We start from the raw sequence: 26,743 nt of genomic DNA on the forward strand, positions 1-26,743 counted from the left end.
GGACCTTCCTCTGTCGGAGTGTTGTTAAATGGGACATGATTAGAAATGCGATCAACGCAGATACGGAGGCGGCCAGCTTCTCTAACATTTTAGCGCTCACGGGACTCGAGGGTGACTAATTACTGTGGAAGCAGGCAGGAAAGGTGTCTGCAGGGAGATGTTTGATGCCGCTGGCAGTCATACTTATATGGTAATAAACTTATCCCGCACATACCTCTCTAATTAAACACTTAGCGCTGCCTCCGAGCCCCGGGAGCAGCACCCTCAAGCCACGCCCCCATGCCGCTCCGCCATTGGCCGGTCCGGCCCAGATTGGCCTGCTCCGATTGGGCGGGGGGCGTGGCTGGGAGCCTGGCCCCGCCCCGCAGCCGCGCCCTGCCCGGTCCCAGCCAGTCTGCGCGGAAGCAGCCGCTCAGGCCGAGAGGAGACAAGCGCTCGCTGCTACTGCGCGTTTCCACCGAGCAAACCGAGAATCCGAGCTGCACGACAACTGCTTTCTCGCCGCCGAGCTGGGACAGCGGGACGGGGAGCCGACCGAGTTCAGAAGGGTTTCAGACGATTCTCTGTTCGTCGTTGGCCCAGGTAAAGTGCCCTCTGTCAGCCTCAGCCGGACCAGGAACTTCGTGCTCTTGCGCTTCGTCACCGGCGGCTGAGCGGGCGTGGGGCGCTGCCGTGCTCGGGCTCCTTACAGGAAGTGCGCCGGGAGGGAGCCGGGGTCCGACTCGTACGGGTCGCGCACGCCGGGTTAGTGGAGTCCTGCGGCTGCTGGGCTTGGGGGTGTTTCCGGGGTCGCGGTGGGTCTGTTTCCCGGGCCGCCGGCTGCTCCGACGGTCTCCGGGGCGGGAGGGACGGAGAGACGGAGAGACACGGGCCCCCGAGCTGTCAGGGTCAGGACCGGGTCACTCGGGCCGGGAGCGGGCTTGTCTGGTCTCATTCTGCTCACGCCCTGCAGAAACGCGCGTGTTTTAGGACCTGCACCCTCACCGCCAGCTCAGGTGAAACAGCGACACGCCGCCGCGGTGCGGCTCCAGTCCGGGTTTTCCTGGCGCCCGGGCTGAGCGGGTGACACTCGTGCCGTGGGGTGTGGAGACCTTGGAGCAGCAGCCGCACCCTCACCTCTCCGGGATGATCTCATCCACCGAGGAAGTGGCGCTGGCCACGGCGCGAGCCGCGACTGGGAGGGCTGGTGGGCGAGCTCGCGGCCGGTCCACGGCACGCCGTGGCGGTTCCCAGCCCGGTCTGATTCGGGTCCGGGGTCCTGCCTCCGAAGGAAATTTCTTATCGCGAGCCCGGGAGGCTCATTTCCGGCCGGTCTCGCCTGAGCCTGATCTTTCCACGGGCGTGGGGGAGAATCGCATGGAACAATTAGGGGGACGGGTCGACCGGGACCGACGGTGTCTGGAGTCTGAGGTCGGGGTCAGGGGTTCAGATACAACCGTTTTGTCACAGTTAGAATATTTATGGGTCCAGGCCCGGCCCGGTCCTGGTTTCACCCTGTGCTGGGTGCTGGAGACATCCTGCGGTTCTTGGCACTGTAGTGTTTGGACTGGGCCTCCCCAGAACTGCCCTGCCTGATGTCTCTGCGTGGTCTCGGGCTGTGGGAGTCTGTTAGTGTACCTGGCCTCTGGCAACGATGTCACTTCCTCCCCGTGCTCTGAGTGTGATGTCACTTCCTGTCTCTGTGCTGGAGCTCTCAGGCACCTGGGCGGATGTGGACACGCGTCCGACAACAGGAAGTTGAGGTGCGATGCTGCACCAAGCAGCCAAAAGTGTTCTGTCTCACCAGGCTTGCAGACGGCCCAGGGGGGAGAGAGGGGTTTGGGTTGAGGGGGTTTGGGGAGACATTGAGGGGGGCAGTGAGGGTGAGAGGGACAGTGAGGGGTTTGGGGTGAGGAGGGGTGTTTATAGCGAGGGTGTTGTCAGGCTCGGGTGAGGGTCACTGTGGGGGTGAATCTGTTCTGCGGAGCAGTGGCAGGAGAGGGGTTGCAGGTTTTCTCACCAGTGTCTCTGTGACTGAGGCGCATGTGCACAGTGCCCCTGGTGGCGCCCCCTGCGGGTCAAGGAGGGGGTTACAGTAGGTGAGCACGGTCTCATCTGTGCTGGGCAGATGGGCTCCCAGACACCTGGAGTCCATCTCGGCTTTTCTCAGCAGCTGAGAGCTCCTGAGTCCGTTCTGGTGGAGCAGAAAAGCAGCCGTTTCTGTTCCTGAACCGCGGTTCCTTCAGGTGCCTGTTCGAGGGCCTGCGGCGGGTGGTAAAACCCGGGGTGGATCTGGATCTGGCTGCAGGGACACTGCAGTCACGTCCTGTGAAACTGTGGCTGAGCAGCGCTGGCGGTGCCACCAGACAGCCAGGTGACCTGGGTCTACCGATCCAGAGGGAGGAGAAGAGCCGGCAGCGGGCGGAGGAGTGTGGCTCTTCCGTACCCCAGTAGCGGTCCTGCTGTGCGACGCTCGGGGCCAAGCCCCGGGTGTGTGTGCGTGCTCTGCTGTGTGTGGAATTGGGCAGCTGTGTCGCAGTCTTGGTTGTGGCCTGTGTGTGCTGGAGGGGAGGTATTCGTGGTGGCTCTGACCCTGGCGCTGGGCAGTCTGAGGCAGGGGGGGTGCCCTTAGCACAGAGCTCTCGCGTCTCTCCTCGTACACTGGCCTGCCTGCCGCCGTCTCTCTGTCCTGGAGACCCGGTCAGTGTCCGGAACGGGACAGAGGACAAGAGCGCAGGTGCAGTTCTGCCCTGGACTGTGTGGGTGTGGCCGATAACGAGATTGCAGGAGCTGCTGGCTCCCTGTGCTGACTTGTCCTCGAGCTCGGCAGACATTCCTGCTCTGTGCACTCCGTCAGGAATGAGCTGCTCTTCTCGTTGCCTGGGGACCCGCTGACTGCTCACTTCCTGTTGGGAAGTTTTCCTTTTATCCTTATCTGTATCCCTTATCTCCCTGTGTGGCTGTGGGCTATCGAGGGGCGGAGACGCTGGTGGCCAGCAGTTGGGCTCTCAGTCCTGATGATTTGTCTGCTGAGCAGGGTACTGGCAGTGTCAGCGGTTCTGCTGCAGGACAGCCCAGTGGCAGCAATTATGTACCTCTTAGTTCACTGGCTGACTGGTCAGCAGAAGCTCTTCCTGGAGTGTCCAATGGGGGGCGCTCACAGGCTGTATCCTTCCTCCAGTGCTGCTGCTGCTGTCTCAGTGTCCTCTGAATGAATGCAAATGAGGCTCCAGCCACATAGTGTGAGGGCCGGTGTGTTTAATGGTGTTGAGCAGCTGCTTGCTCAGCAGTGGGCCCAGTGGGGTGTGTTGTCAGCCTGGGCTGTGCCCTGTGATCCCAGAACCGGTGCTCGATCAGCAGCAGCCTGTGCCTGTGTGAAGAAGAGAGCTCTGAGGGTGTATCCGCCTGTGAGCAAGGGAGTGTGTCACACAGCAGAGAGAATGAGCCAGGTCTGCTGTGACTTTCAGCTGCAGGGCTCACGGTCTGGCCTGATGCTGGTCTCTGCCTGTGCTGACAGCAGCTGCATTTCTGGAATTCTCTCCTTATCCATTAGCGAGTGGAATGGTAGGAATGTGTCCCAGAGGACAGGGGAAACAGAAGGCAGCCCGGGTCGGTGCAGAAGGGCCTGGATTGGATCAGGGCCTCTCTGCTGCCCTGCGGTGTGGGTACTGTTCTCAGGGTGGAGGTGTGATGAGCACTGTTCAGGGTAGAGGTGTGTACTTTGGGGAGCACTGAGTTTAGGGTAGGGGTGTGTGTACTTTGGGGAGTGCTGTGTTCAGGGTGGGCGTGGGAAGCACTGACTTCTTCAGCTGTGGGGTCACAGGGGTCATGGGAAACTGGAAAGGGAGAAGAGCTCTCATCTCCAGACTCGGTGAGCTCTGTTGCAGTGACCAGTGAGTAAGTACTGCTAATCAACAACATAAATCCTGTTAGTTATTTCCATCCATATCTGAAAAAAACATCCGAGACTGGCTCTCTGCTCCTTAGGCTGTGGCAGGAGATTGCATACTGGGCACAGGGTGTGGTCCTGCAGTCCTCCAGTTTGTGTCTCTCTCCCAGTGGGGGAGGCAGTGCTGGTCAGTGTGTGTTGTTTGTGTGCGTGTGTCCCAGTGGGAGAGGCAGTGCTGGTCAGTGTGTGTGTCCCAGTGGGAGAGGCAGTGCTGGTCAGTGTGTGTGTCCCAGTGGGAGAGGCAGTGCTGGTCAGTGTGTGTGTCCCAGTGGGAGAGGCAGTGCTGGTCAGTGTGTGTGTCCCAGTGGGAGAGGCAGTGCTGTGTGTGTTGTGCTGTGGTGTGTGTGTGTGGTGGGTGTTGCTGTCAGTGAGCTTCAGGACCAGCTGGCTGAGGGCTCTTCTCTGGGCTCAGCTCTGGCTCAGCAGGGTCTTGTGGTGCTGGGAGCTCTGCTCACTGGTTCTCAGGGGTGACCAGTATTTTCTTGCAGTCTTCTGTATGTTGGTCAGCAGTGGGTATCTGCCTATTCAGCCCAGGATTTGTTTCTGTCTCTATCCTTATTCTGGTAGAGCAACTGCCCTGTCCTTATCTGCAGGAATCAGAGTAGTTAATAGGCAGAGCAGCAATTTATCCCTCCACACGCACATGCACAGACATGCGCAAAGACACGCACACACCCTTTCCTGTTGTTCAGCACTCCTGACAGACGGCGGGGGGAGGGAAAAAGGCTGAATCTTTGTATTTAGCAACAGTGTGACCTGGTGTGGTCTTTGTACAGATTAGATCTCTCTCTTCTTGCCTCTGGGTTTATTGGTCTCTCTTTCCTGAGCCTGTAAAATTCTTTAAGTTCATCCTGAGCCTGTTTCTTTCAGATTTTTTAAATTCAAGCAGGTTTATTGGCATGACTGATGAATTTCAGTGTTGCCAAAGCAGATACAATTAACACAGCATCTACAGATGTTGACAATACAAACACATCTCGGGACACTTACATACAACATATAGAACATTACACACTATATTATTATTATTGAGAGATAGACTCACTGTTCCTCAGGCTGGGACAGGAGATCACACACTGTATTATTTTTATTGAGAGACAGGCTCACTGTCTGTTCCTAAGGCTGGGACAGGAGATCACACACTGTATTATTATTATTGAGAGACAGGCTCACTGTCTGTTCCTCAGGCTGGGACAGGAGATCACACACTGTACATGGAGGATGTTGTTTTCAGAACTCTGTGCACAAGGCTTGTATGAGTTGTCACAGTGTAATCCTGGTCTCTGAGTGGACCAGACTCTTCACTGCTGTATAGGGCAATGGGTTGGATTACACTTTCAAATATTTGCAGCCAGATTTTTATGGGGGGGTTGATATTGTAGAGCCTCCCTCTATTGGCGTAGAAAGCCCTGGGTGCCTTCACTGCCAGGTCGAAACTCCCAGATGAATCGATTGTCAGTTGGAGTTATGTGTAGTTGATTGTGTGTTGTTTCCCTGAGACCTCACTTTCTTGTCCATGGGACTGGTCTTGTCCAGATGGGCTGGCAGTGTCCGGGTCTGACAGTACTGCTCCAGCAGTGCCAGGCTCTGTTCTGTGGGCAACAGCAGGACCAGGTCATCGGTAGAGCAGGAACTTGATCTGTGTCATGTAGTGAGAGTCCAGGAGCTGCAGACTGTTCCAGCATTCCTGCTAGCTCACTGGTGGAGATATTGAACAGTGTAGGGCTCAGACTTCAGCCCTGACTCACCCCACCACCCGGAGTGAAACATTCAGTAATATTGTTTCTGATTTTCAGTGCACACATGTTCTCTGAGTTTGTTTATTCAAAGACGTTGCAGACTTGACCTCCTACATCTCTTTGAAGAAGTGTAGATCAGTCATTTGTGCCAAATTGAATTAAATGTTTTTTTGGAATCAGTAAAGCAGGAAAATAATGTTGTTGATTTCCCGGCGGGGTGTGAGTGTGCTGGGCTATGTGGCGGTCTGGTAGGAAGCCAGGCAGACTCTTTTTCAGACTTTGTGCTCGGTAAGGAGGGCCAGTGATGCAGCCGAATACTGGTCACACAGATACCCCTGTAGTTCTCAAGGTCAGCTCTGTCCCTGCTCTGTGATCGGGGAGTCTAATGGTTGTCTTGTATTGCCATTTTGAATGTTTTCAGTTTTTCATACATGTTGTTTTGGTTGAAATCATGTTCAACATAGGTTTTTTTCACTGATGTATTTTGGATAGCTGATTCTTCTGGTTTTGATTTATTTATTTTTTCCTTTTTCCCAGAAATAGTTTTGATTTATTGACTCCTTGATTTCCGAGAGTTATGTTTGTGTGTTTTTTTACTTCAGGGTTTGTTTGTAGCTATTTACCAGCCTGCAGTATGTGAGGTGCAGTTCTGTTGATTTTCCTGTGTTTCTGCAGTCTGTGTCAAACCATTCTTTTGTTTTTTGGGTGTGTTTTGTATTTTCAATTTTGATTTTAAGTCTAGTTTGGCGAATATGAAATTTAAATATTCTAAAGCCAAACTTATGCCTGATTTGTTGGTTTAACATGATGTTTTTATTCATGTAATTATTCATGTCTGAATTTCCCGGTGGTTTAGTGCTGTTTGGTATTCATCCAGACTGTTTGTAGTCTGTTTACGTGGTTCAGGTCATATACCTGTGTCCGTGTCCCTCTCTCTCTCCTCGGCCCTGAGCCTGTCTCTCTGTCTCTCTGTCTCCCTGTCTCTCTCAGGTGTAGGAAGTCACAATGAGTGGTGCAGACAGGTTCCTCTATGTTGATCGGAACCTGATCAACAACCCGCTGGCGCAGGCGGACTGGGCCGCCAAGAAGCTGGTGTGGGTGCCGTCCGAGAGGCATGGGTTCGAGGCGGGCAGCGTCAAGGAGGAGCATGGCGAGGAGGCGGTGGTGGAGCTGGCTGAGAGTGGTAAGAAAGTGCGAGTCAGCAAGGATGACATCCAGAAGATGAACCCGCCCAAGTTCAGCAAGGTGGAAGACATGGCTGAGCTGACCTGCCTGAACGAGGCGTCTGTGCTGCACAACCTGAAGGAGAGATACTACTCCGGCCTCATCTACGTGAGTAAATAATAATAATAATAATAATAATAATAATAATAATAATTGCTTACACTTATATAGCGCTTTTCTGGACACTCCACTCAAAGCGCTTTACAGGTAATGGGGACTCCCCTCCACCACCACCAATGTGCAGCATCCACCTGGATGATGCGACGGCAGCCATAGTGCGCCAGAACGCTCACCACACATCAGCTATCAGTGGGGAGGAGAGCAGAGTAATGTAGCCAATTCATAGAGGGGGATTATTAGGAGGCCATGATGGGGTAAAGGCCAGGGGGGAAATTTGGCCAGGACACCGGGGTTACACCCCTACTCTTTTCGAGAAGCGCCCTGGGATTTTTAATGACCACAGAGAGTCAGGACCTCGGTTTTACGTCTCATCCGAAGGACGGCGCCTGTTTACAGTATAGTGTCCCCGTCACTATACTGGGGCATTAGGACCCACATGGACCACAGGGTGAGCGCCCCCTGCTGGCCCCACTAACACCTCTTCCAGCAGCAACCTTAGTTTTTCCCAGGAGGTCTCCCATCCAGGTACTGACCAGGCTCACACCTGCTTAGCTTCAGTGGGTTGCCAGTTGTGAGTTGCAGGGTGATATGGCTGCTGACAAAGACTTCTAGTACCAACACTGGTGGAGGAGAGAGGCAGCTCCGGACTGCTCCATGCAGAACAGGACTGTCCACTCTTGTCCAGGGTTAACATACAGACCACATTCATCCTCAGGCATGTAAACTCTTTTTACTGCTCCTGTACTGACAGGCTAAGCAGTGTATCTGTTAGTATTCCTGTGTGCAGAGGCATGCTGTGTGAGGGAGACGGGTAGAGGCCAGTGTGAGAGTGAGACTGGCAGGCAGCAGGACAGACCGTTTCCCCAGCTCTCTCTCCTTGAGGAATAAACAGGAAGCAAGATGGAAACAATAAACTGACCCTCTGGCACTGGGGGGGGGGTCGGTGTAAAACATCTGGCCCTGCTTTTCAACATCTGCATGAGCGCTGTGACGTGGGGCCCAGCCCGGCGCCTCAGCGCTTGTGCAACAGAGAGCACGCGTGACAGATTGCGAAATGGGTTGGGTGGAGAGGGGCACTCTGGGAAGAAAATAGTGCTTTGAGACTGGTGCTGTTCCCCAGAAAGGGACAGTGTACTGGGGACACTGGGAAAGAGACTGTTGTGGTGGAGTGGTCCCTGTCTAACATCCCACCCCCTCTTGCTGTGTTCAGAGTTTGCCATCTTTAATCACAAAACAGTTTTCAGAAGCCATGCTGGGGTGACGGAGCCCTTCCTGCTTATACAGTACAAGTATATTAACCCCTCTCTCTCTCTCAGTGCAGTGTCAGTGTACAGTAGTGTGCAGGAGGAGTGTGTGTATTAACTCCTCTCTCTCACTGCAGTGTCAGTGTACAGTAGTGTGCAGGAGGAGTGTGTGTATTAACCCCTCTCTCTCTCAGTGCAGTGTCAGTGTACAGTAGTGTGCAGGAGGAGTGTATGTATTAACCCCTCTCTCTCAGTGCAGTGTCAGTGTACAGTAGTGTGCAGGAGGAGTGTGTGTATTAACCCCTCTCTCTCTCAGTGCAGTGTCAGTGTACAGTAGTGTGCAGGAGGAGTGTGTGTATTAACCCCTCTCTCTCTCAGTGCAGTGTCAGTGTACAGTGGTGTGCAGGAGGGGTGTGTGTATTAACCCCTCTCTCTCTCAGTGCAGTGTCAGTGTACAGTAGTGTGCAGGAGGAGTGTGTGTATTAACCCCTCTCTCTCTCAGTGCAGTGTCAGTGTACAGTAGTGTGCAGGAGGAGTGTGTGTATTAACCCCTCTCTCTCAGTGCAGTGTCAGTGTACAGTGGTGTGCAGGAGGGGTGTGTGTATTAACCCCTCTCTCTCTCAGTGCAGTGTCAGTGTACAGTAGTGTGCAGGAGGAGTGTGTGTATTAACCCCTCTCTCTCTCAGTGCAGTGTCAGTGTACAGTAGTGTGCAGGAGGAGTGTGTGTATTAACCCCTCTCTCTCAGTGCAGTGTCAGTGTACAGTAGTGTGCAGGAGGAGTGTGTGTATTAACCCCTCTCTCTCTCAGTGCAGTGTCAGTGTACAGTAGTGTGCAGGAGGGGTGTGTGTATTAACCCCCCTCTCTCTCAGTGCAGTGTCAGTGTACAGTAGTGTGCAGGAGGAGTGTGTGTATTAACCCCTCTCTCTCTCAGTGCAGTGTCAGTGTACAGTGGTGTGCAGGAGGGGTGTGTGTATTAACCCCTCTCTCTCAGTGCAGTGTCAGTGTACAGTGGTGTGCAGGAGGGGTGTGTGTATTAACCCCTCTCTCTCCGTCTCCAGACGTATTCAGGGCTGTTCTGCGTGGTCATTAACCCCTATAAGAACCTGCCCATCTACTCGGAGGAGATAGTGGACATGTACAAGGGCAAGAAGCGGCACGAGATGCCCCCTCACATCTATGCCATCACAGACACAGCCTACCGGAGCATGATGCAGGGTAAGACCTCTTCACCTGCCCCTCTCCACTGCAGTCCTGCTGGGTGCCTTGTTAGCGCACATCCCTGCAGCCAATGGCCAGGGGGCCCAGTCACTGGGATCTGGATGTGTACTTTCTGTCCGTGGTATCCGGACTTCCTGTCTCAGGCTGCAAATAATCCAAACAAAAACTAAAACAATGGAGCGCAGAGACTGGGGAATAAACTGACACTGCGCAGTTCGTGTGCGCTGTATGACACACTGACCGGCAGTGTGTTGAGGCACTGTGCACTGATAGTGGATTGTCTCCCTGTGTAGTGCAATTCACATGCTGGCCAAGCAGCACAGTGATAACCTCTCTCTCTTCTCTCCTTCAGACCGTGAGGATCAGTCCATCTTGTGCACGTGAGTCACTGTTTGTCTGGAGTCTGACACGGCGTCTCCCCGCCGGTGCCGTGTGAGTGTGGGGTGGGGTGCCGTGTTCCTGTTGAAACCCTGATCCTCTCTCTGCCTTAGCGGGGAGTCCGGCGCTGGAAAGACAGAAAACACCAAGAAGGTCATTCAGTATCTCGCTCATGTGGCCTCGTCTCACAAGACCAAGAAGGACCAGGTACTTGTCCGTCTCCCCCCGTCCCTCTGCACAGCCCTGAGCGCCCCCCCCGTCCCTCTGCACAGCCCTGAACACACTGCCCCTCTGCACAGCCCTGAACACACGGCCCCATCCCTCTGCGCAGTCAGGTGCGCTCGGCCTCCGGGCTGGAGGAAGTCCTCCTGTGTTCTGACCCAGACAGCAGCTGCTCAGTTACTGCTCTGCCAGGCCCTGACCAGCCTGGTGCACAAGTTGGGACAGGGTCTGGCAGCCTGTTCAGTCACAGCGTGAGTCTGCACAGCCTCCTGACACGAGTGAATTGGTTAGTTTTAAACATAGCCCAGCCTCTGACCATGTTCACTGTGTCCATGCACCCTGGTCAGCTCCTCCTCTGCTCTGCCCCCTGCTGGAAGAGTCTGTCCTTGCAGTGGGTGTTGATCAGTGCTGATGTCCTTCCTGTACAGTGGAGAGTGTTCAGAAATACTGGCCCTGGGAGCAGGGCTGGCCAGGCCAGGGCAGCTTGTTCAGGGCTCCAGAGAGACTGGACAGCCCCCTGGTCTGGTCAGCCCTGCGGTTTCGGGGCCGTTGGCAGTGCTGGTCACTAACGGCGTGGTGCTGTGTTCTCTCCCTGTCTACAGCAGACGGCCGTGCTGTCACATGTGAGTCCCTCCCTCAGTGCCCGGTGCCTGCCGGGCACTGCCCATGCGTGTCTGTGGCTGCTGCTCTCTGCCTCTCTCCCTCCGTCTCTGTCCTGGTGTTGTGCGCCGCGCTGCGCTGCTTGCGGGAACGCTGCCCCCTGGTGGGGGGCCTGGCCCACAGCGCTGTAGTCTTCAGGTCCCCTGCGGGCAGGACCCAGGCCCAGCAGGAGTCTGTAAAGAGCCCCAGCGTGTCAGAGGTCAAGGGTCGCCCAGGGGGCCTGTCCTGCTCGCAGCAGTGGGTCGGGGTGAAAGGGGGGACCCCCCCTCTTTGCCGAGTCTCTGCCCCGCCTCAGCACCTCTGTCCACCTGCCTGCCCGTCCAGGAGCGCCCCTGAGCCTCTTGGGATGTGCTGTCCGTCCCAGGACGCGTCTGTCTCGGCGAGCTGCCCGTGGGGTGTCGGCTCCGAGTGGGCGTGTCCGAGCGAGAGCCGGCAGGAATCCCGTCTCTTTGCAGCGCGTGTGCCTCTGTGCTTGGGGTCTGTCACTGCGTCCCTGTGGCTCTGGGTGAAAGGTTAAGGGTGAAAGGGTAGAGCACGATAACGGGGCTGGTGTGGGCACTAACATCACCGAGGTGAGTTCCTGGAGGGGCCGATACAAGACTGCATCCTGCTCTCCGTCTCTTTCCAGTTTAAGAACTCTGTTGTCCAGCGTTGGGGAGTCAGTGCTCAGTGTCCAGCGTCTGTCAGTGTTCAGAGCGCTTGTCAATGTGAGCTGTTGGTGACTGTCAACGTGAGGTTCAGTGTTTCTCTCTGTCCTCCAGGGGGAGCTGGAGAAGCAGCTGCTGCAGGCCAACCCGATCCTGGAGGCCTTCGGCAATGCCAAGACGGTCAAGAATGACAACTCCTCTCGCTTCGTAAGGCTCCCTCCTCCCTGTCCTTGACCGCCGCTCGTCCGTGTGAGCCGGAGCAGTCAGGGCTCACTCTCCTGTCCGTCTGTCTCTGCAGGGGAAATTCATCCGGATCAACTTCGATGTCAACGGCTACATTGTGGGAGCCAACATCGAGACCTGTATCCTTTCGCTGGGGGGCAGGGGGCGGGGGGGGGCGGTCCTGCGGTGCAGCCGGTGGATTCTTGACTCCGTGCCTCTCAGACCTGCTGGAGAAATCCAGGGCGATCCGGCAGGCGAAGGAGGAGAGGACCTTCCACTTGTTCTACTACATGCTGACCGGAGCAGGAGACAAGCTGCGCTGTGAGTTCGCGCTCTGTCTGTCTGTCCTGCGCGCTCGGGCTCAGCCGCTGCGCACAGCTCTGATCTCTCTCTCCCTGTAGCCGAGCTGTGTCTGGAGAGCTACAACAGCTACCGCTTCCTGTCGAATGGCAACGTCACCATCCCAGGACAGCAGGACAGGGAGCTGTTTATGGAGACCATGGAGTCCATGAAGATCATGGGAATCCCAGAGGATGAGCAGATCGGTGAGTTTGAGCAGATTTCTGTCCGCCTGTATGTCTATTTCTCTGAGCTCTGCCTCTGGGCTGTCTGAGCTCTGTCTGTCTCTGGCCTCTTGAGGGTGCTGTCTGTCTGACCTCTGTTTCTCTCTCTCTCTCAGGGCTCTTAAAGGTCGTGTCTGCAGTTCTCCAGCTAGGCAACATGAATTTCAAGAAGGAGAGGAACTCTGACCAGGCCTCGATGCCCGATGACACCGGTACGTCTTGCTTTACTGGGTGGGCAGTGGGAGTGGGCAGTCGGGGGTGTGTAGGAGCAGACGGGCGAGCGCTGTCAGAGCTGTGCAGGGAGCGATGAGTCACCCGCAGGACGTGTCCCCTGTCCCCAGCGGCCCAGAAGGTGTGCCACCTCATGGGCATGAACGTGACGGACTTCACTCGCGCCATCCTGACGCCACGCATCAAGGTGGGCCGCGACTACGTGCAGAAGGCGCAGACGAAGGAGCAGGCGGACTTCGCCGTGGAGGCGCTGGCCAAGGCCACGTACGAGCGCATGTTCCGCTGGCTCGTCATGCGCATCAACAAGGCGCTGGACAAGACCAAGCGGCAGGGGGCCTCCTTCATCGGCATCCTGGACATCGCCGGCTTTGAGATCTTCGAGGTGAGGAGGGGCACTGCGGCCGGCCTCCGGGGGGCAGGGTGCGACCGCGTGTGTTGACCCCAGCCCTTACCCTCACTCTCCCCCCTCTCTCTCCCCAGCTGAACTCCTTTGAGCAGCTGTGCATCAACTACACCAATGAGAAGCTGCAGCAGCTCTTCAACCACACCATGTTCATCCTGGAGCAGGAGGAGTACCAGCGCGAGGGCATCGAGTGGAACTTCATCGACTTCGGCCTGGACCTGCAGCCCTGCATCGAGCTCATCGAGAAGCCGGTCAGTGTGCCTGTTGGTCAGCGATTGCCAGGCCGGTCGGTCAGTCTGAGCCCCAGCCCTGCACTGACCTCTTCGCCAGGCCGGTCAGTCAGTCTGAGCCCCAGCCCTGTTCACAGACCCAATAGAAATGATGGACCTCAGCCCAGGTCAGCAGAGCGGAGCTCTGTCTCTTGGGCCTGAGTTCACAGGGCAGGTGAGCACTGGACTGGACACCCAAAGCTTTGAAAGCACCCCAGCTCAATGTTGGTACCCCTGTCTCTGCAGGCCAGTCCCCCCGGTATCCTGGCGCTGCTGGATGAGGAATGCTGGTTTCCTAAGGCCACTGACCGCTCCTTCGTGGAGAAGGTGGTGCAGGAACAGGGTTCACACTCCAAATTCCACAAGCCTAAGAAACTGAAGGACGAGGCCGACTTCTGTATCATCCACTACGCTGGCAAGGTACAGTCTGTGTGAATGACCACTACGCTACACTGACCACTGCACTGGACAGGTATCATGTGTGAATGACCACTACGCTACACTGACCACTGCACTGGACAGGTATCATGTGTGAATATAGGGAACACACTGACCACTATAGTATGTGCACATGTAGTTAAGGTGCTGGCCAGGCACAGTTCAACTCCCTCTGTACAGTGGAGCTCCTCTGTCTCTCAGGTGGACTATAAGGCAGACGAGTGGCTGATGAAGAATATGGACCCTCTCAATGACAACGTGGCAACGCTGCTCAACCAGTCATCTGACAAGTTTGTCTCGGAGCTCTGGAAAGACGGTGAGCAGAGAGGGAGCAATGCAGCAGTGGGGGTGTGGCCTGGGAGCGGGTTGTTGCCACGGGGGGTGTGGCCTGGGAGCGGGTCGTTGCCACGGGGGGTGTGGTCTGTTTTAGTTAATACTTTTTCTGCCCGTTATCTGTACAACATAGGTTTCTGTCCATTTTTGTTTTAATCTTCTAATGTTTCTCTAACTCCATCTCTGTATCATTCTGCATTTTTCCTGTGTTTTGTTGTGGTTTCTCTGTTCCTCCTCTCCTTCCTCTCTCTCAGAGGTACAGAGCTGTCAGAGAGCCTATTTCTATCAGCGTTTTCCTATCCTCCACCTCCAGCCAGGTGATCTTCTCTGCCTTTTTTTCTTTTCCTTGCCCTCCCCTCCAGTCCAGGCCAGAGAGAACGAGCTGGTTTGTCCTCACCAACAGCATTTAGACGTTTCCCTTCTCCATCTGTCTGGCAGTGACAGTTTCTGCCCTGTACAGCGGTTAATTGCTCTTTTCCTGCTCTGAATTCCTCCAGGTTCTGTGTTTTACTGATGGTCCTTCTGCAGATTCTCTGTTCCACTGAATACCCTCTCTCCTCCCTCTCTCCTTTCTCTTTATTGTGGTTATAGGGGAGGCTGCCCCCTGGTGTTGGTGAAGGGGTACCACAGTGTGGGGTATAAACTGCATGGTGTGTCAGTGCTGTGATCATTGTGTTTGCTGACGTACACACTCACACACTCACTGCACCAGTGTGAGCCCCATCCGGCCTGACACCCCCTGACTGAAGGGGATCCACTCCGCATCCTCCTTCTGCTTAGTCAGGGGGTGTCTGGGGTTGCCAGGGCTCAGCTCAGGCGGTGTCATATTCTGCTCTCATTGTGTTTGTCTTGCAGTGTGAACCTGCTGTCTCACTCCCTTGCTTCTTACCACTATCTCACCCCCTTGCTCGATCTCCGTCTCCTTTGTGTTGCACACTTGTCTGCGGCCTCCCTGTCTCCAGTGTAGATTTGTGGGGTGCATCTGACAGCCTCCCCATGTAGCAGACTCTCACCCAGAGGGGGACAGGACGTGGGGCTGAGAGAGAGAAACGGGGGGACAGGATGTCGGGAGGCGTGGGGCTGATAGAGAGAGACGGGGGGACGGGACGTCAGGAGGGGTGGGGCTGAGAGGGGGGGTGACAGGACGTAGGGAGGGGTGGGGCTGAGAGAGAGAGAGGGGGAGACAGGACGTAGGGAGGGGTGGGGCTGAGAGAGAGAGAGAGAGAGAGAGAGAGGGGGACAGGACGTCGGGAGGCGTGGGGCTGAGAGAGAGAGAGAGAGAGAGAGGGGGACAGGACGTCGGGAGGCGTGGGGCTGAGAGAGAGAGAGAGAGAGAGAGGGGGACAGGACGTCGGGAGGCGTGGGGCTGAGAGAGAGAGAGAGAGAGGGGGACAGGACGTCGGGAGGCGTGGGGCTGAGAGAGAGAGAGAGAGAGAGGGGGACAGGACGTCGGGAGGCGTGGGGCTGAGAGAGAGAGAGAGAGAGAGGGGGACAGGACGTCGGGAGGCGTGGGGCTGAGAGAGAGAGAGAGAGAGAGGGGGACAGGATGTTGGGAGGAGTGGGGCTGGGGGGGGACAGGATGTCGGGAGGAGTGGGGCTGAGAGAGAGAGAGAGGGGGACAGGATGTTGGGAGGGGTGGGGCTGAGAGAGAGAGGGGGACAGGATGTTGGGAGGGGTGGGGCTGAGAGAGAAATGGGGGCAGATGGCACAGGGGTGGTGGGGAAAAGGTCACAGACTGCCCGCTGTGAGGCAGTACGAGAGACGGTGTAGGAGGCCGTAGAGCTGGGTCTGTCTCACACTCGATTCTCTGCCCTCATCAGCACGGTCCAGGAGGATAAACTGTCTGCTGCCTCTCCCCTCACTCCCTCACAGTGGACCGCATCGTGGGTCTGGACAAGGTGGCGGGCATGTCCGACGCCATGCCCGGGGCCTTCAAGACGAGGAAGGGCATGTTCCGCACGGTGGGGCAGCTGTACAAGGAGCAGCTGGCCAAGCTGATGGCCACTCTGAGGAACACCAACCCCAACTTTGTCCGCTGCATCATCCCCAACCACGAGAAGAAGGTACTGGCGCTGCGCCGTCTCTGGGGCCCAGGAGGCAGACCGGACCGCCGGGCCGGGGACACGGCACGAGCAGGAGCAAGCCCACTCACCCCGTCTCCCTGTTCGCAGGCTGGGAAGCTCGATGCCCACCTGGTTCTGGACCAGCTGCGCTGTAACGGGGTTCTGGAGGGGATCCGAATCTGCAGACAGGGCTTTCCCAACCGCATCGTCTTCCAGGAGTTCAGGCAGAGGTGCCGTCCCCCCGTCCGCTCTGCCAGTGTGACTGAGCCCGCGTGCTGCAGGAGTGCAGACGGGTGTCCGGCTGTCTGTCTGTCTCCTCTCCGGGAGCTCCGTCTCGGTGTGCAGTAAGGGGGTAACGAATCTGTCTCTCGGTTCCAGGTACGAGATCCTCACGCCCAACGCCATCCCCAAGGGCTTCATGGACGGAAAGCAGGCTTGCGTGCTCATGGTGAGAGGCTGAGCTAATCTTGCTTAACGTCTCCCCCTGTGAGCCTGGACCCCATGTGGCGGTTGACTCCACCCACCAGCTGCTAAAGCCCCTCCCCCATGTACCTACAGGCCCCTCCCCTTCCCCTGCCCCTCCCTCTCTGACAGGACTGTGCGGTTACGGGCTGTTGTCTTGCCCTTCCCCGCAGATCAAGGCTCTGGAGCTGGACCCAAACCTGTACCGGATTGGGCAGAGTAAGGTGTTTTTCCGGGCTGGAGTGCTGGCTCACCTGGAGGAGGAGCGGGACATGAAGATCACTGATGTCATCATCAGCTTCCAGGCCTGGTGTCGCGGATATGTGGCGCGCAAGTAAGACAGCCGCGGGGTCACACCAGCGCTGGCCGCTGGCCGCTGTCCATGGTCACGCCGGTGCTGACCGCGGTGTTGCCCTCCCCTCTCGCAGGGCGTTTGCGCGGAGGCAGCAGCAGCTGACGGCCATGAAGGTGATCCAGAGGAACTGCGCCGCCTACCTGAAGCTGCGGAACTGGCAGTGGTGGAGACTGTTCACCAAGGTGAGGCCCGGAGCCACTGCCCCGTCTCGAACCCTGGCAGCGGCCCGGCTGTGCTGACGCCCGTGTGTGTCGCAGGTGAAGCCGCTGCTGCAGGTGAGCCGGCAGGAGGAGGAGATGCAGGCGAAGGACGAGGAGCTGCTCAAGACGCGTGAGCGCCAGCAGCAGGCCGAGCTGCAGCTCAAGGAGCTGGAGACCAAGCAGCACCAGGTGGGTCTGTGTGCTGGCCTGCCCCCCTGTGCCCCCCCGGCCCCTCGGGGGCGACAGACGGAGAGTCCCTGTGCCCCTCCTGCCCCCTGTTCTAACCCCGCTCCCGGTCTGCGCAGCTGCAAGCGGAGAAGCTGCAGCTGCAGGAGCAGCTGCAGGCGGAGACGGAGCTCTGCGCGGAGGCTGAGGAGATGCGCGCGCGGCTGGCGGCCAAGAAGCAGGAGCTGGAGGACATCCTGCACGACCTGGAGGCACGCGTGGAGGAGGAGGAGGAGCGTGCCACACACCTGCAGAGTGAGAAGAAGAAGATGCAGCAGAACATCTCAGTGAGTCCCGCCCGTCCACGCACCGGCCGGCCGGCGCCCGGTCCGCCCCCCCTCTGCTAACGGGGCGCCCCCTGTCTGCAGGACCTGGAGCAGCAGCTGGACGAGGAGGAGGCAGCCAGGCAGAAGCTGCAGCTGGAGAAGGTCACCATGGAGGCCAAGCTGAAGAAGGTGGAGGAGGACGTCATGGTGCTGGAGGACCAGAACACCAAGCTGAGCAAGGTGCGTGTGTGTGTGCGCATCTGACGGTGGGGGGGGCTGTGGTGTGTGTGTGTGTGCGCGTGTCTGATGGTGGGGCTGTGGTGTGTGTGTGTGCGCGTGTCTGATGGTGGGGCTGTGGTGTGTGTGTGTGTGTGTGTGTGTGTGTGTGTGTGCACACGTGTCTGACGGTGGGGGGGGGCTGTGGTGTGTGTGTGTGTGTGTGTGTGCACACGTGTCTGACGGTGGGGGGGGCTGTGGTGTGTGTGTGTGTGTGCGCGTGTCTGATGGTGGGGCTGTGGTGTGTGTGTGTGTGTGTGCACACGTGTCTGACGGTGGGGGGGGCTGTGGTGTGTGTGTGTGCGCGTGTCTGACGGTGGGGCTGTGGTGTGTGCGTCTGATGGCGGGGTGTGTCTCTGCAGGAGAAGAAGCTGATGGAGGACAGGATCGCCGAGTTCACTACCAACCTGGCGGAGGAGGAGGAGAAGTCCAAGAGCCTGCAGAAGCTGAAGAACAAACACGAAGCCATGATCACTGACCTGGAGGGTAGGAGACGCCGCTCGGGCCGGGGGGCGTACTCGCGTGGCTCGGCATGGTGTGACGCCCTGTCTCTTTGCAGACCGTCTGCGGAGGGAGGAGAAGCTGAGGCAGGAGCTGGAGAAGAACCGCAGGAAGCTGGAGGGCGACTCGACGGAGCTGCACGACCAGATCGCCGAGCTGCAGGCCCAGATCGCCGAGCTGCGCGCCCAGCTGGCCAAGAAGGAGGAGGAGCTGCAGGCGGCCCTGGCCAGGTGACTGCTCCGCCTGCGGCGGTCCGCGCGGCGTGTCTGTGCCGCTGTCGGCGCCTGCAGCCTCAAACCTCCCTCTCCCCCGCCCCAGGATCGAGGAGGAGGCGGCCCAGAAGAACCAGGCCCAGAAGATGATCCGCGAGCTGGAGGCCCAGATCTTGGAGCTGCAGGAGGACCTGGAGCTGGAGAGGGCGGCGCGCGGCAAGGCGGAGAAGCAGAAGAGGGACCTGGGGGAGGAGCTGGAGGCCCTGAAGACCGAGCTGGAGGACACGCTGGACTCCACAGCAGCGCAGCAGGAGCTGAGGTGACCACGTCGCTCCGCACTGTCTGTGCCGTAGCTCGGCCCCGTCTTCTCCGGCACTGACTCGAGCTGTCCCTCTGCAGGGCTAAGCGTGAGACGGAGGTGACCCAGCTGAAGAAGACTCTGGATGAGGAGGCGAAGATCCACGAGCAGCAGGTCCAGGAGATGCGGCAGAAACACGCGCAGGCCTTCGAAGAGCTGAACGAGCAGCTGGAGCAGGCCAAGAGGGTAACGCGACACGCCCTGCAGCCCGCACTCGGGACGCCTGGCAGGCCCGGTGCGCTGACGGCTCTCTCCCTCCCCCGCAGAACAAGGCCTCTGTGGAGAAGGCCAAGCAGGCGCTGGAGAGCGAGAAGAACGAGCTGGCCATCGAGGTGCAGACACTGCTGCAGGGCAAAGGTGACTCCGAGCAGCGCAGGAAGAAAGCGGAGAATCAGCTGCAGGAGCTGCACATCAAGCACAGCGAGGGCGAGAGGCACAGGGCCGAGCTGAGCGACAGAGTCACCAAGCTGCAGGTATAGAACCGCGGAGATGGGGGGCCGATCTGAGCGACAGTCGCCAAGCTGCAGGTATATAATCAGGGACACTTTGCTGAGCTGAGGGACAGAGTCGCCAAGCTGCAGGTATATAATCGGGGACACTTTGCTGAGCTGAGGGACAGAGTCGCCAAGCTGCAGGTATATAATCGGGGACACTTTGCCGATCTGAGGGACAGAGTCGCCAAGCTGCAGGTATATAATCGGGGACACTTTGCCGATCTGAGGGACAGAGTCGCCAAGCTGCAGGTATATAATCGGGGACACTTTGCCGAGCTGAGGGACAGAGTCGCCAAGCTGCAGGTATATAATCAGGGACACTTTGCCGAGCTGAGGGACAGAGTCGCCAAGCTGCAGGTATATAATCGGGGACACTTTGCCGAGCTGAGGGACAGGGCTCGATTCCTGTGCTCTAACCCTGCTCTTCCTTTCCCTCTCCGTCTCAGTCTGAGCTGGACAATGCAAACAGGCTCCTGGCCGACGTGGAGGGTAAATCCATTAAAGCGGTGAAGGACTGCTCTGCTGTGGAGTCCCAGCTGCAGGACGTCCAGGTGAGGATCGGTCCCGCTCACCGGCTGCTCTGCAGGGGGCGCTGTGTGGCAGCATGTGTGACGCACACTGTCCCCACAGGAGCTGCTCCAGGAGGAGACGAGGCAGAAGCTGGGCTTCTCCGCTCGGCTCAAGCAGCTGGAGGAGGAGCAGAACAGCCTGAAGGAGCAGCTGGAGGAGGAGGAGGAGGCCAAGAGGAACGTGGAGAAACAGGTCGCCTCGCTGCAGTCTCAGGTACACTCTCACCCTGCGGGCTCGCACACTCTTCCTCGTCGCTCGGTGCTGTGTTCGTGCTGATCCATCTCCCTCTTCTGCCTCAGGTGGTGGAGATGAAGAAAAAGGTGGAGGAGGGCGCGGGCTCCCTGGAGGTGGCGGAGGAGAGCCGGCGGCGCGTGCAGAAGGAGCTGGAGGCCATGACTGTGCGGCTGGAGGAGAAGAGCTCCGCCTACGACAAGCTGGACAAGACCAAGACCCGGCTGCAGCAGGAGCTGGACGACCTGCTGGTGGACCAGGACCACCTGCGCCAGATCGTGTCCAACCTGGAGAAGAAGCAGAGGAAGTTTGACCAGGTAGAGAGAGCAGCACAGCGACACTTGACACAGACTCAGGTGTCCTGACGCACCTGGAGAAGCAGGAGACAGTGCAGCGACACACTTACAGACACTCGGGTGTCCTGACGCACCTGGAGAGGCAGGAGACAGTGCAGCGACACACTTACAGACACTCGGGTGTCCTGACGCACCTGAAGTTGACACACCAGCTGTGACCTGTGTGGGGTCCGGGTTGTGCAGGGCCTGGCCTCTGGCCTGTGATCTGTGATGTGAAGGTTCGAGTTGTGCAGTATTGACGGTCTCGCTCTCTCCAGATGCTGGCAGAGGAGAAGTCAATCTCGGCACGCTACGCAGAGGAACGGGACCGGGCTGAGGCAGAGGCTCGCGAGAAGGAGACCCGGGCCCTGGCTCTGACCCGGGAGCTGGAGAGCCTGACGGACCAGCGGGACGAGGTGGACCGCGCCAACAAGCAGCTGCGCGCGGAGATGGAGGACCTGGTGTCATCGAAGGACGATGTCGGGAAGAGTGTGAGTGTCACTCGAGTGACGGTGTCGCGCCGGGTCTCGCGACGGTGTCTCGCCGGGTCTCACAACGGGTCTTTGCGGGTCTCTCCAGGTGCACGAGCTGGAGAAGTCCAAGCGAGCGATGGAGCAGCAGCTGGAGGAGATGAAGACTCAGCTGGAAGAGCTGGAGGATGAGCTCCAGGCCACTGAGGATGCCAAGCTGAGGCTGGAGGTCAACATGCAGGCCCTGAAGGCCCAGTACGAGCGGGACCTGCAGGGCAAGGACGAGCAGAGCGAGGAGAAGAAACGCCAGCTGGTCAAGCAGGTCTGGACTGTCCGCTCTGTCCCCCCTGTGGCTGTCTCTGGACTGTCCACTGTCCGCTCTGTCCCCCCTGTGGCTCTCTCTGGACTATCCACTGTCCGCTCTGTCCCCCCTGTGGCTCTCTCTGGACTGTCCACTGTCCGCTCTGTCCCCCCTGTGGCTCTCTCTGGACTGTCCACTGTCCGCTCTGTCCCCCCTGTGGCTCTCTCTGGACTGTCCACTGTCCGCTCTGTCCCCCCTGTGGCGCTCTCTGGACTGTCCACTGTCTGCTCTGTCCCCCCTGTGGCGCTCTCTGGACTGTCCACTGTCTGCTCTGTCCCCCCTGTGGCGCTCTCTGGACTGTCCACTGTCTGCTCTGTCCCCCCTGTGGCGCTCTCTGGACTGTCCACTGTCTGCTCTGTCCCCCCTGTGGCGCTCTCTGGACTGTCCACTGTCTGCTCTGTCCCCCCTGTGGCGCTCTCTGGACTGTCCACTGTCTGCTCTGTCCCCCCCCCGTGGCACTCTCTGGACTGTCCACTGTCTGCTCTGTCCCCCCTGTGGTGCTCTCTGGACGGTCCACTGTCCACTCTCTTTCTCTTGTGACCTGTGGTCCTCTCTGGACTGTCCATTGTGTGCTCTGTCCCTCCTGTGGCCAGTGGCCCTGTCTGGACCCAGCGCTGTGGGGTGTCCTGACCTCTCTGACCTTTGACCTCGGCGGGCAGGTGCGCGAGATGGAGATGGAGCTGGAGGACGAGCGGAAGCAGCGCTCGGTCGCCATGGCGGCGAAGAAGAAGCTGGAGCTGGACCTGAAGGAGCTGGAGTCTCAGATCGACATGGCCAACAAGAACCGCGAGGAGGCGCTGAAGCAACTGCGCAAACTGCAGGTGAGCGACGCAGGCTGGGCCTTGTTCCCCACCCCCACCCCCTCTGTGTAGAGCCCTTCCTCCAGCCCTGCCCTGACTGGAGGAGCTATTCCAGCAGTGTCTGGAGAGAAGCCAGGGTATCGGCTTCAACAACATGGCTGGGCAACTCGTATGGATCTGTGTGGCGTGGGAGTGGGGGTGCTAAGCGATGTTTTCTCTAACCCTAACCCCAGGCCCAGATGAAGGACTTGCTGCGAGAGATGGAGGAGACGCGTCTGTCCCGGGACGAGACGCTGGCCCAGGCCAAGGAGAATGAGAAGAAGCTGAAGAGCATGGAGGCCGAGATGATGCAGCTGCAGGAGGTCAGTCTCTGGGGCGGGGAGTGACCGGCTGTCCCCCTGTGTCTCTGGGGCGGGGAGTAACCGGCTGTCCCCCTGTCTGTACAGGAACTGGCCGCAGCAGAGAGAGCGAAGCGTCAGGCCCAGCAGGAAAGAGACGAGCTGCAGGATGAGATCAATAATGGAGCCAACAAATCGTGAGAATCAAAGTTTATTGACCCCTCTCTCTCAGTGCAGTGTCAGTGTACAGTAGTGTGCAGGAGGAGTGTGTGTATTAACCCCCCTCTCTCTCAGTGCAGTGTCAGTGTACAGTAGTGTGCAGGAGGAGTGTGTGTATTAACCCCTCTCTCTCTCAGTGCAGTGTCAGTGTACAGTAGTGTGCAGGAGGAGTGTGTGTATTAACCCCTCTCTCTCTCAGTGCAGTGTCAGTGTACAGTAGTGTGCAGGAGGAGTGTGTGTATTAACCCCTCTCTCTCTCAGTGCAGTGTCAGTGTACAGTAGTGTGCAGGAGGAGTGTGTGTATTAACCCCTCTCTCTCAGTGCAGTGTCAGTGTACAGTAGTGTGCAGGAGGAGTGTGTGTATTAACCCCTCTCTCTCTCAGTGCAGTGTCAGTGTACAGTAGTGTGCAGGAGGAGTGTGTGTATTAACCCCTCTCTCTCTCAGGGGTCTGGCTCTGGAGGAGAAGCGCAGGCTGGAGGCTCGTATTGCCCAGCTGGAGGAGGAGCTGGAGGAGGAGCAGTGCAACACTGAGCTGGTGAATGACAGGCTGAAGAGAGCCACCCTGCAGGTGAGATCTCTGCACCGGGCAGCAGTGGCGCCGGCCCTGCGGTCAGCACTCGGACGCTGCAGCCAGACTGCCTGCCTCTTCCTCCTCCTCTTCCTCAGGCGGACCAGGTGACAGCAGAGCTGACGGCAGAGCGCAGTAACATGCAGCGCCTGGAGGGGGCGCGCTCCCAGCTGGACCGCCAGAACAAGGAGCTGAAGATGAAGCTGCAGGAGCTGGAGGGCACAGTGAAGTCCAAGTACAAGGCCACCATCACTGCCATGGAGGCCAAGATCACACAGCTGGAGGAGCAGCTGGACATCGAGACCAGGTACTGGGGGCGTGGGAGCGCTGCAGGGGCTCACTGGGAGTGCTGGGAGCACTGGGACACTCTCTCACACAGCTGTCTCTGCAGGGAGAGGCAGCAGGCCTCTAAGCTGGTGCGGCGCTCGGAGAAGAAGCTGAAGGAGGTCATCCTGCAGGTGGATGATGAGAGACGCAGCTCCGAGCAGTACAAGGACCAGGTACCCTTCCAGAATGGTCCGCTAGCTGGGTCACTGCCGTCTTCCCCCAGCTGGGGATGCTGGAGTCGGTGACCTCTGTGTTTCTCTCTCTCCGCAGGCGGACAAGGCCACCAGCAGGATGAAGCAGCTGAAGAGGCAGCTGGAGGAGTCGGAGGAGGAGGTGCAGAGAGCGAACGCCGCCCGCAGGAAACTGCAGAGGGAGCTGGAGGACATGACGGAGAGTGCAGATACCATGAACCGCGAGGTCAGCGCACTGAGGAACAAGCTGAGGTACGAGAGCATGGGGCGCTGGGGCGCTGGGGTAAGAACACAGTGCTCTGGGGCCCAACAGCACTAATGGTTTGGTGGTCGAACTGCGCCTGTCTGGACCCTTTGGAGCGGGTCGAGTGGTGTCCATTGTGTCCGCTGGGATCGGGAGAGCTGATGGGGTGTCGACTGCTCTCTCCGCAGGCGTGGAGATCTGCCCTTCAACATCCGCCGCATCGTGTCCCGCAGCGGAGTGGAGAGTGATGAGGAGTCAGAGGTCAAGGCCGAGACCCCTGACCCCAAGCCAGAGTGATTGTCCAGCCAACAGCGCCATCCAGTGGCCGGAGGACTGCCTCTGCACCTCCTGCCATTTGGAGATGCACACATTCCAGACACACACTTGTACATTCCAGACAATCTCACACACTGGACACTCATACACACTTGCTAGTATGTTCCAGACAATCTTGCACACTTGACACATACGTTTGTTTTAAAGAAAAAACACACTGGACAATCACGCCCACACACTGGATACACTCATTCTAAACAAAAACACACACTGGACAATGGTGTGCACACACTGGACACTCGCACACACACACTCGTACGTTCCAGACAATCTCGCACACTCGCTCACACTCGCTCACACTCGCTCACACTCGCTCACACTCTGCTGCGCTGCTGTCTCTCCGGTCGGCTGGTGGAGGACCCGGGTTCTGCTTGGCTCTGAGCCGAGGAGCCTGTCCTACCTGTGTATTAGAGCTGACCGTTTCCTGTCTCACGCAATAATGCTGAAAATTTAAGGGGACCAAATAATTATAAAAAATTAAAGACGACAAACTATTTTTTCTTTGTGAAGGTTTTGTAATGAGCAGGTAATCCGGTTGAGCTTGTCTGCTCTGGAGGTGGGGCACCTGTACTGAACTGCGCACACGCCTCTCCCTGCGCCGGACAGGCTTTCTTCTTCGGGGGTGTTTCGGGGGGCTCTGGGGTCTGAGGGGCACGCGCTGCACTCTGCTGGGGTGTGGGGGCGCCCGCTGGTGAGATTGGGGCATCACTCCACGCCAGCTGCCCTCCCAGCTCATCTCGAACCCGAGTCTGGGGCAGCGCCTGCAGTGGGGGGAGGGCAGCCCCAGCTCTTGTCAGGTGGACGGCTGGGAAGGGGTGCAGCTGCGCCCCAGTTTTACTGTCTTGCATTTAAACTGTATCTTTATTTTTTATCTGTTTTGCCATTAAAATCCTATAATAAAACAATAAATGAATCAGTAATGCTGGTCTGCTCCTTCATTCACAGCTGTGTGTCTGATGTCTGGAGTCCAGGGTGTCTGTGGAATGGACACAGTGGGCCTCAGGGTGTGGGGGTGTCTGTGGAATGGACTGCAGACCATTCTTGCAATTAATGGTACAATGAATTGGTTAGCACCGTAATGCGGAATGTGGGTTTTATACAAGTTTAAAAGCATCATGAAGGATCAAACGAGCTTCAGAAATTAATATTTAATACCTTCGCAGTTCTCACGCCGGCTCACTCGATATTACCCCTGGGGCGATGCATTTACTCCAACCCCTGAAACCCTTCTTCTGGTTTATGTTCAAGTCCGCTGAATATTTAAAGGCAAGGTAAAATCTCCGTGAAGTTGTCCCCCCTACAGACGTCACAAACGGTGAAACCCACCTCATTCGTTAGTGCTGCGTTTGTGCCGCTTTCGTTCCCGAGATCCAGCGCCTTGTTTATCCGGTGATCACGTGGCCATGTACGGTGACTGACCTCCAGTGACCCCGTCTGCCGAGTCCAGTTACAGTTTAGCTCGTTTCCTTAACATTTTAAAGACCATCAATATCCATAAACATCTGAGCCTCCTTAGATGTGAATAATACTAAGACATGTCGCATGCCCAGTTAACCATCTATGACACAAACCTGTGGTTGTAATGTATGTAAAATCACCGTGATTGTAAGATCTATGGTTTTTATTTTCTAAGGCACGTTTTCCTATCGCAGGGTATGTCCTATCGCAACATATGGACTCCATGGGGGCGGGCATTTTGTGTTGTACTAGCGGTAATTTGGAAACTGGTGTCTCTTCACCAATGAAAGGAGTACACAAGCAATACATTTTCGAGAACGGTTAAAAATTAAAAGAAAACACCATGAACTAACAAAGTAACTCCTCCCTAATTGTAAGACTGTTTATCCGTGTAAAGGCTGCAAAGTCTGGGGTCAACTGATCAAAAGATCACAACTGAAAGATCTGGTGGTCGTGACTTTGCTGTTTCACGTCACATAGTGACGTCACAGCCAGGAAAAGAAGGCGCTATATGGAAATATATTGAAACATCCACCCCACCCGAGCAGACAGACTCGGAAAACAAATTGCCCCCATTGTTTTCATCACAATCAGGAGTTCAAGCACCGAGTTTGTTGGTACCTGAAAACGGCCTTGTAGATAGTCACGTGATCACCCGCAGCACTAACGATTGAGACCGGTCCGGTTCCCCTCGACGTTGTAGGGGGGCTGAGTGACGTCACACCCCCAAAAAGAAGGCGCTATATCTCGGGAAAGAAGCTAGGAAGTTACTTTCAACGGCACAAAGGCAGCACTAACGAATGAGGTGGGTTTCATCGTTTGTGCTGTCTGTAGGGGGGCAACTTCACGGAGTTTAAGGTAAACCCTGAATGGTATTTTAAATACAATATTTCGGACGGATTTTGAATCTTGCGTTTTGCGTTGTGTTCATTGTGTTTTTGAAATGAAATATTAACTTCAGAGTAACTCGTAAAATTGCTGAACAATCTAAAAGCAGGCATAAGAAATACTTAGAACTGTTTCAAGCAACAAGTGAAAGTGA

General features: G+C 57.2%; 1 protein-coding gene and 2 long non-coding RNA genes across 4 annotated transcripts in view; 1 reads left to right on the forward strand and 2 right to left on the reverse strand.

The window, feature by feature from the left end:
* The first annotated feature begins 384 nt into the window (after positions 1-384).
* myh9a (myosin, heavy chain 9a, non-muscle) lies at positions 385-25,163 on the forward strand. Of its 2 annotated transcripts, XM_088606909.1 has the most exons (41): positions 385-582; positions 6,658-6,999; positions 9,315-9,471; positions 9,827-9,854; positions 9,966-10,059; positions 10,677-10,697; positions 11,496-11,588; positions 11,680-11,743; positions 11,826-11,924; positions 12,005-12,148; positions 12,283-12,378; positions 12,508-12,779; positions 12,878-13,051; positions 13,316-13,489; positions 13,709-13,823; positions 15,713-15,903; positions 16,012-16,133; positions 16,282-16,351; positions 16,539-16,699; positions 16,794-16,902; positions 16,978-17,109; positions 17,226-17,432; positions 17,514-17,651; positions 18,050-18,173; positions 18,247-18,418; positions 18,507-18,719; positions 18,800-18,944; positions 19,025-19,231; positions 19,699-19,803; positions 19,883-20,035; positions 20,122-20,370; positions 20,667-20,879; positions 20,968-21,180; positions 21,879-22,040; positions 22,253-22,381; positions 22,466-22,554; positions 23,022-23,145; positions 23,244-23,452; positions 23,537-23,645; positions 23,743-23,915; positions 24,096-25,163. In XM_088606909.1, exons 2-41 carry the CDS (start codon positions 6,673-6,675, stop codon positions 24,202-24,204), a joined length of 5,886 nt encoding a protein of 1,961 aa, XP_088463035.1. In that variant the 5' UTR covers positions 385-582; positions 6,658-6,672; the 3' UTR covers positions 24,205-25,163. The 2 variants fall into 2 exon arrangements, with proteins under 2 accessions (XP_088463035.1, XP_088463036.1); XM_088606910.1 differs by lacking the exon at positions 10,677-10,697.
* On the reverse strand, positions 20,129-20,668 carry LOC148648483 (uncharacterized). Its single transcript, XR_015926546.1, has 2 exons — positions 20,544-20,668; positions 20,129-20,483 (listed from the first exon to the last, which is right to left on the reverse strand). It is a non-coding gene; the product is annotated as an uncharacterized LOC148648483 (long non-coding RNA).
* LOC148648484 (uncharacterized) overlaps positions 21,302-26,743 on the reverse strand; it is a 91,063-nt gene continuing 85,621 nt past the window's right edge. Inside the window, exons 2-3 of the long non-coding RNA XR_015926536.1 lie at positions 21,761-22,580; positions 21,302-21,711 (exon numbers count right to left, since the gene is read on the reverse strand). This is a non-coding gene — a long non-coding RNA (uncharacterized LOC148648484). The remainder of the gene's footprint in view (positions 21,712-21,760; positions 22,581-26,743) is intronic.

The sequence above is a fragment of the Lepisosteus platostomus genome, chromosome 14, assembly GCF_059453375.1.
Source record: "Lepisosteus platostomus isolate fLepPlt1 chromosome 14, fLepPlt1.hap1, whole genome shotgun sequence".
Taxonomy (NCBI): domain Eukaryota; kingdom Metazoa; phylum Chordata; class Actinopteri; order Semionotiformes; family Lepisosteidae; genus Lepisosteus; species Lepisosteus platostomus.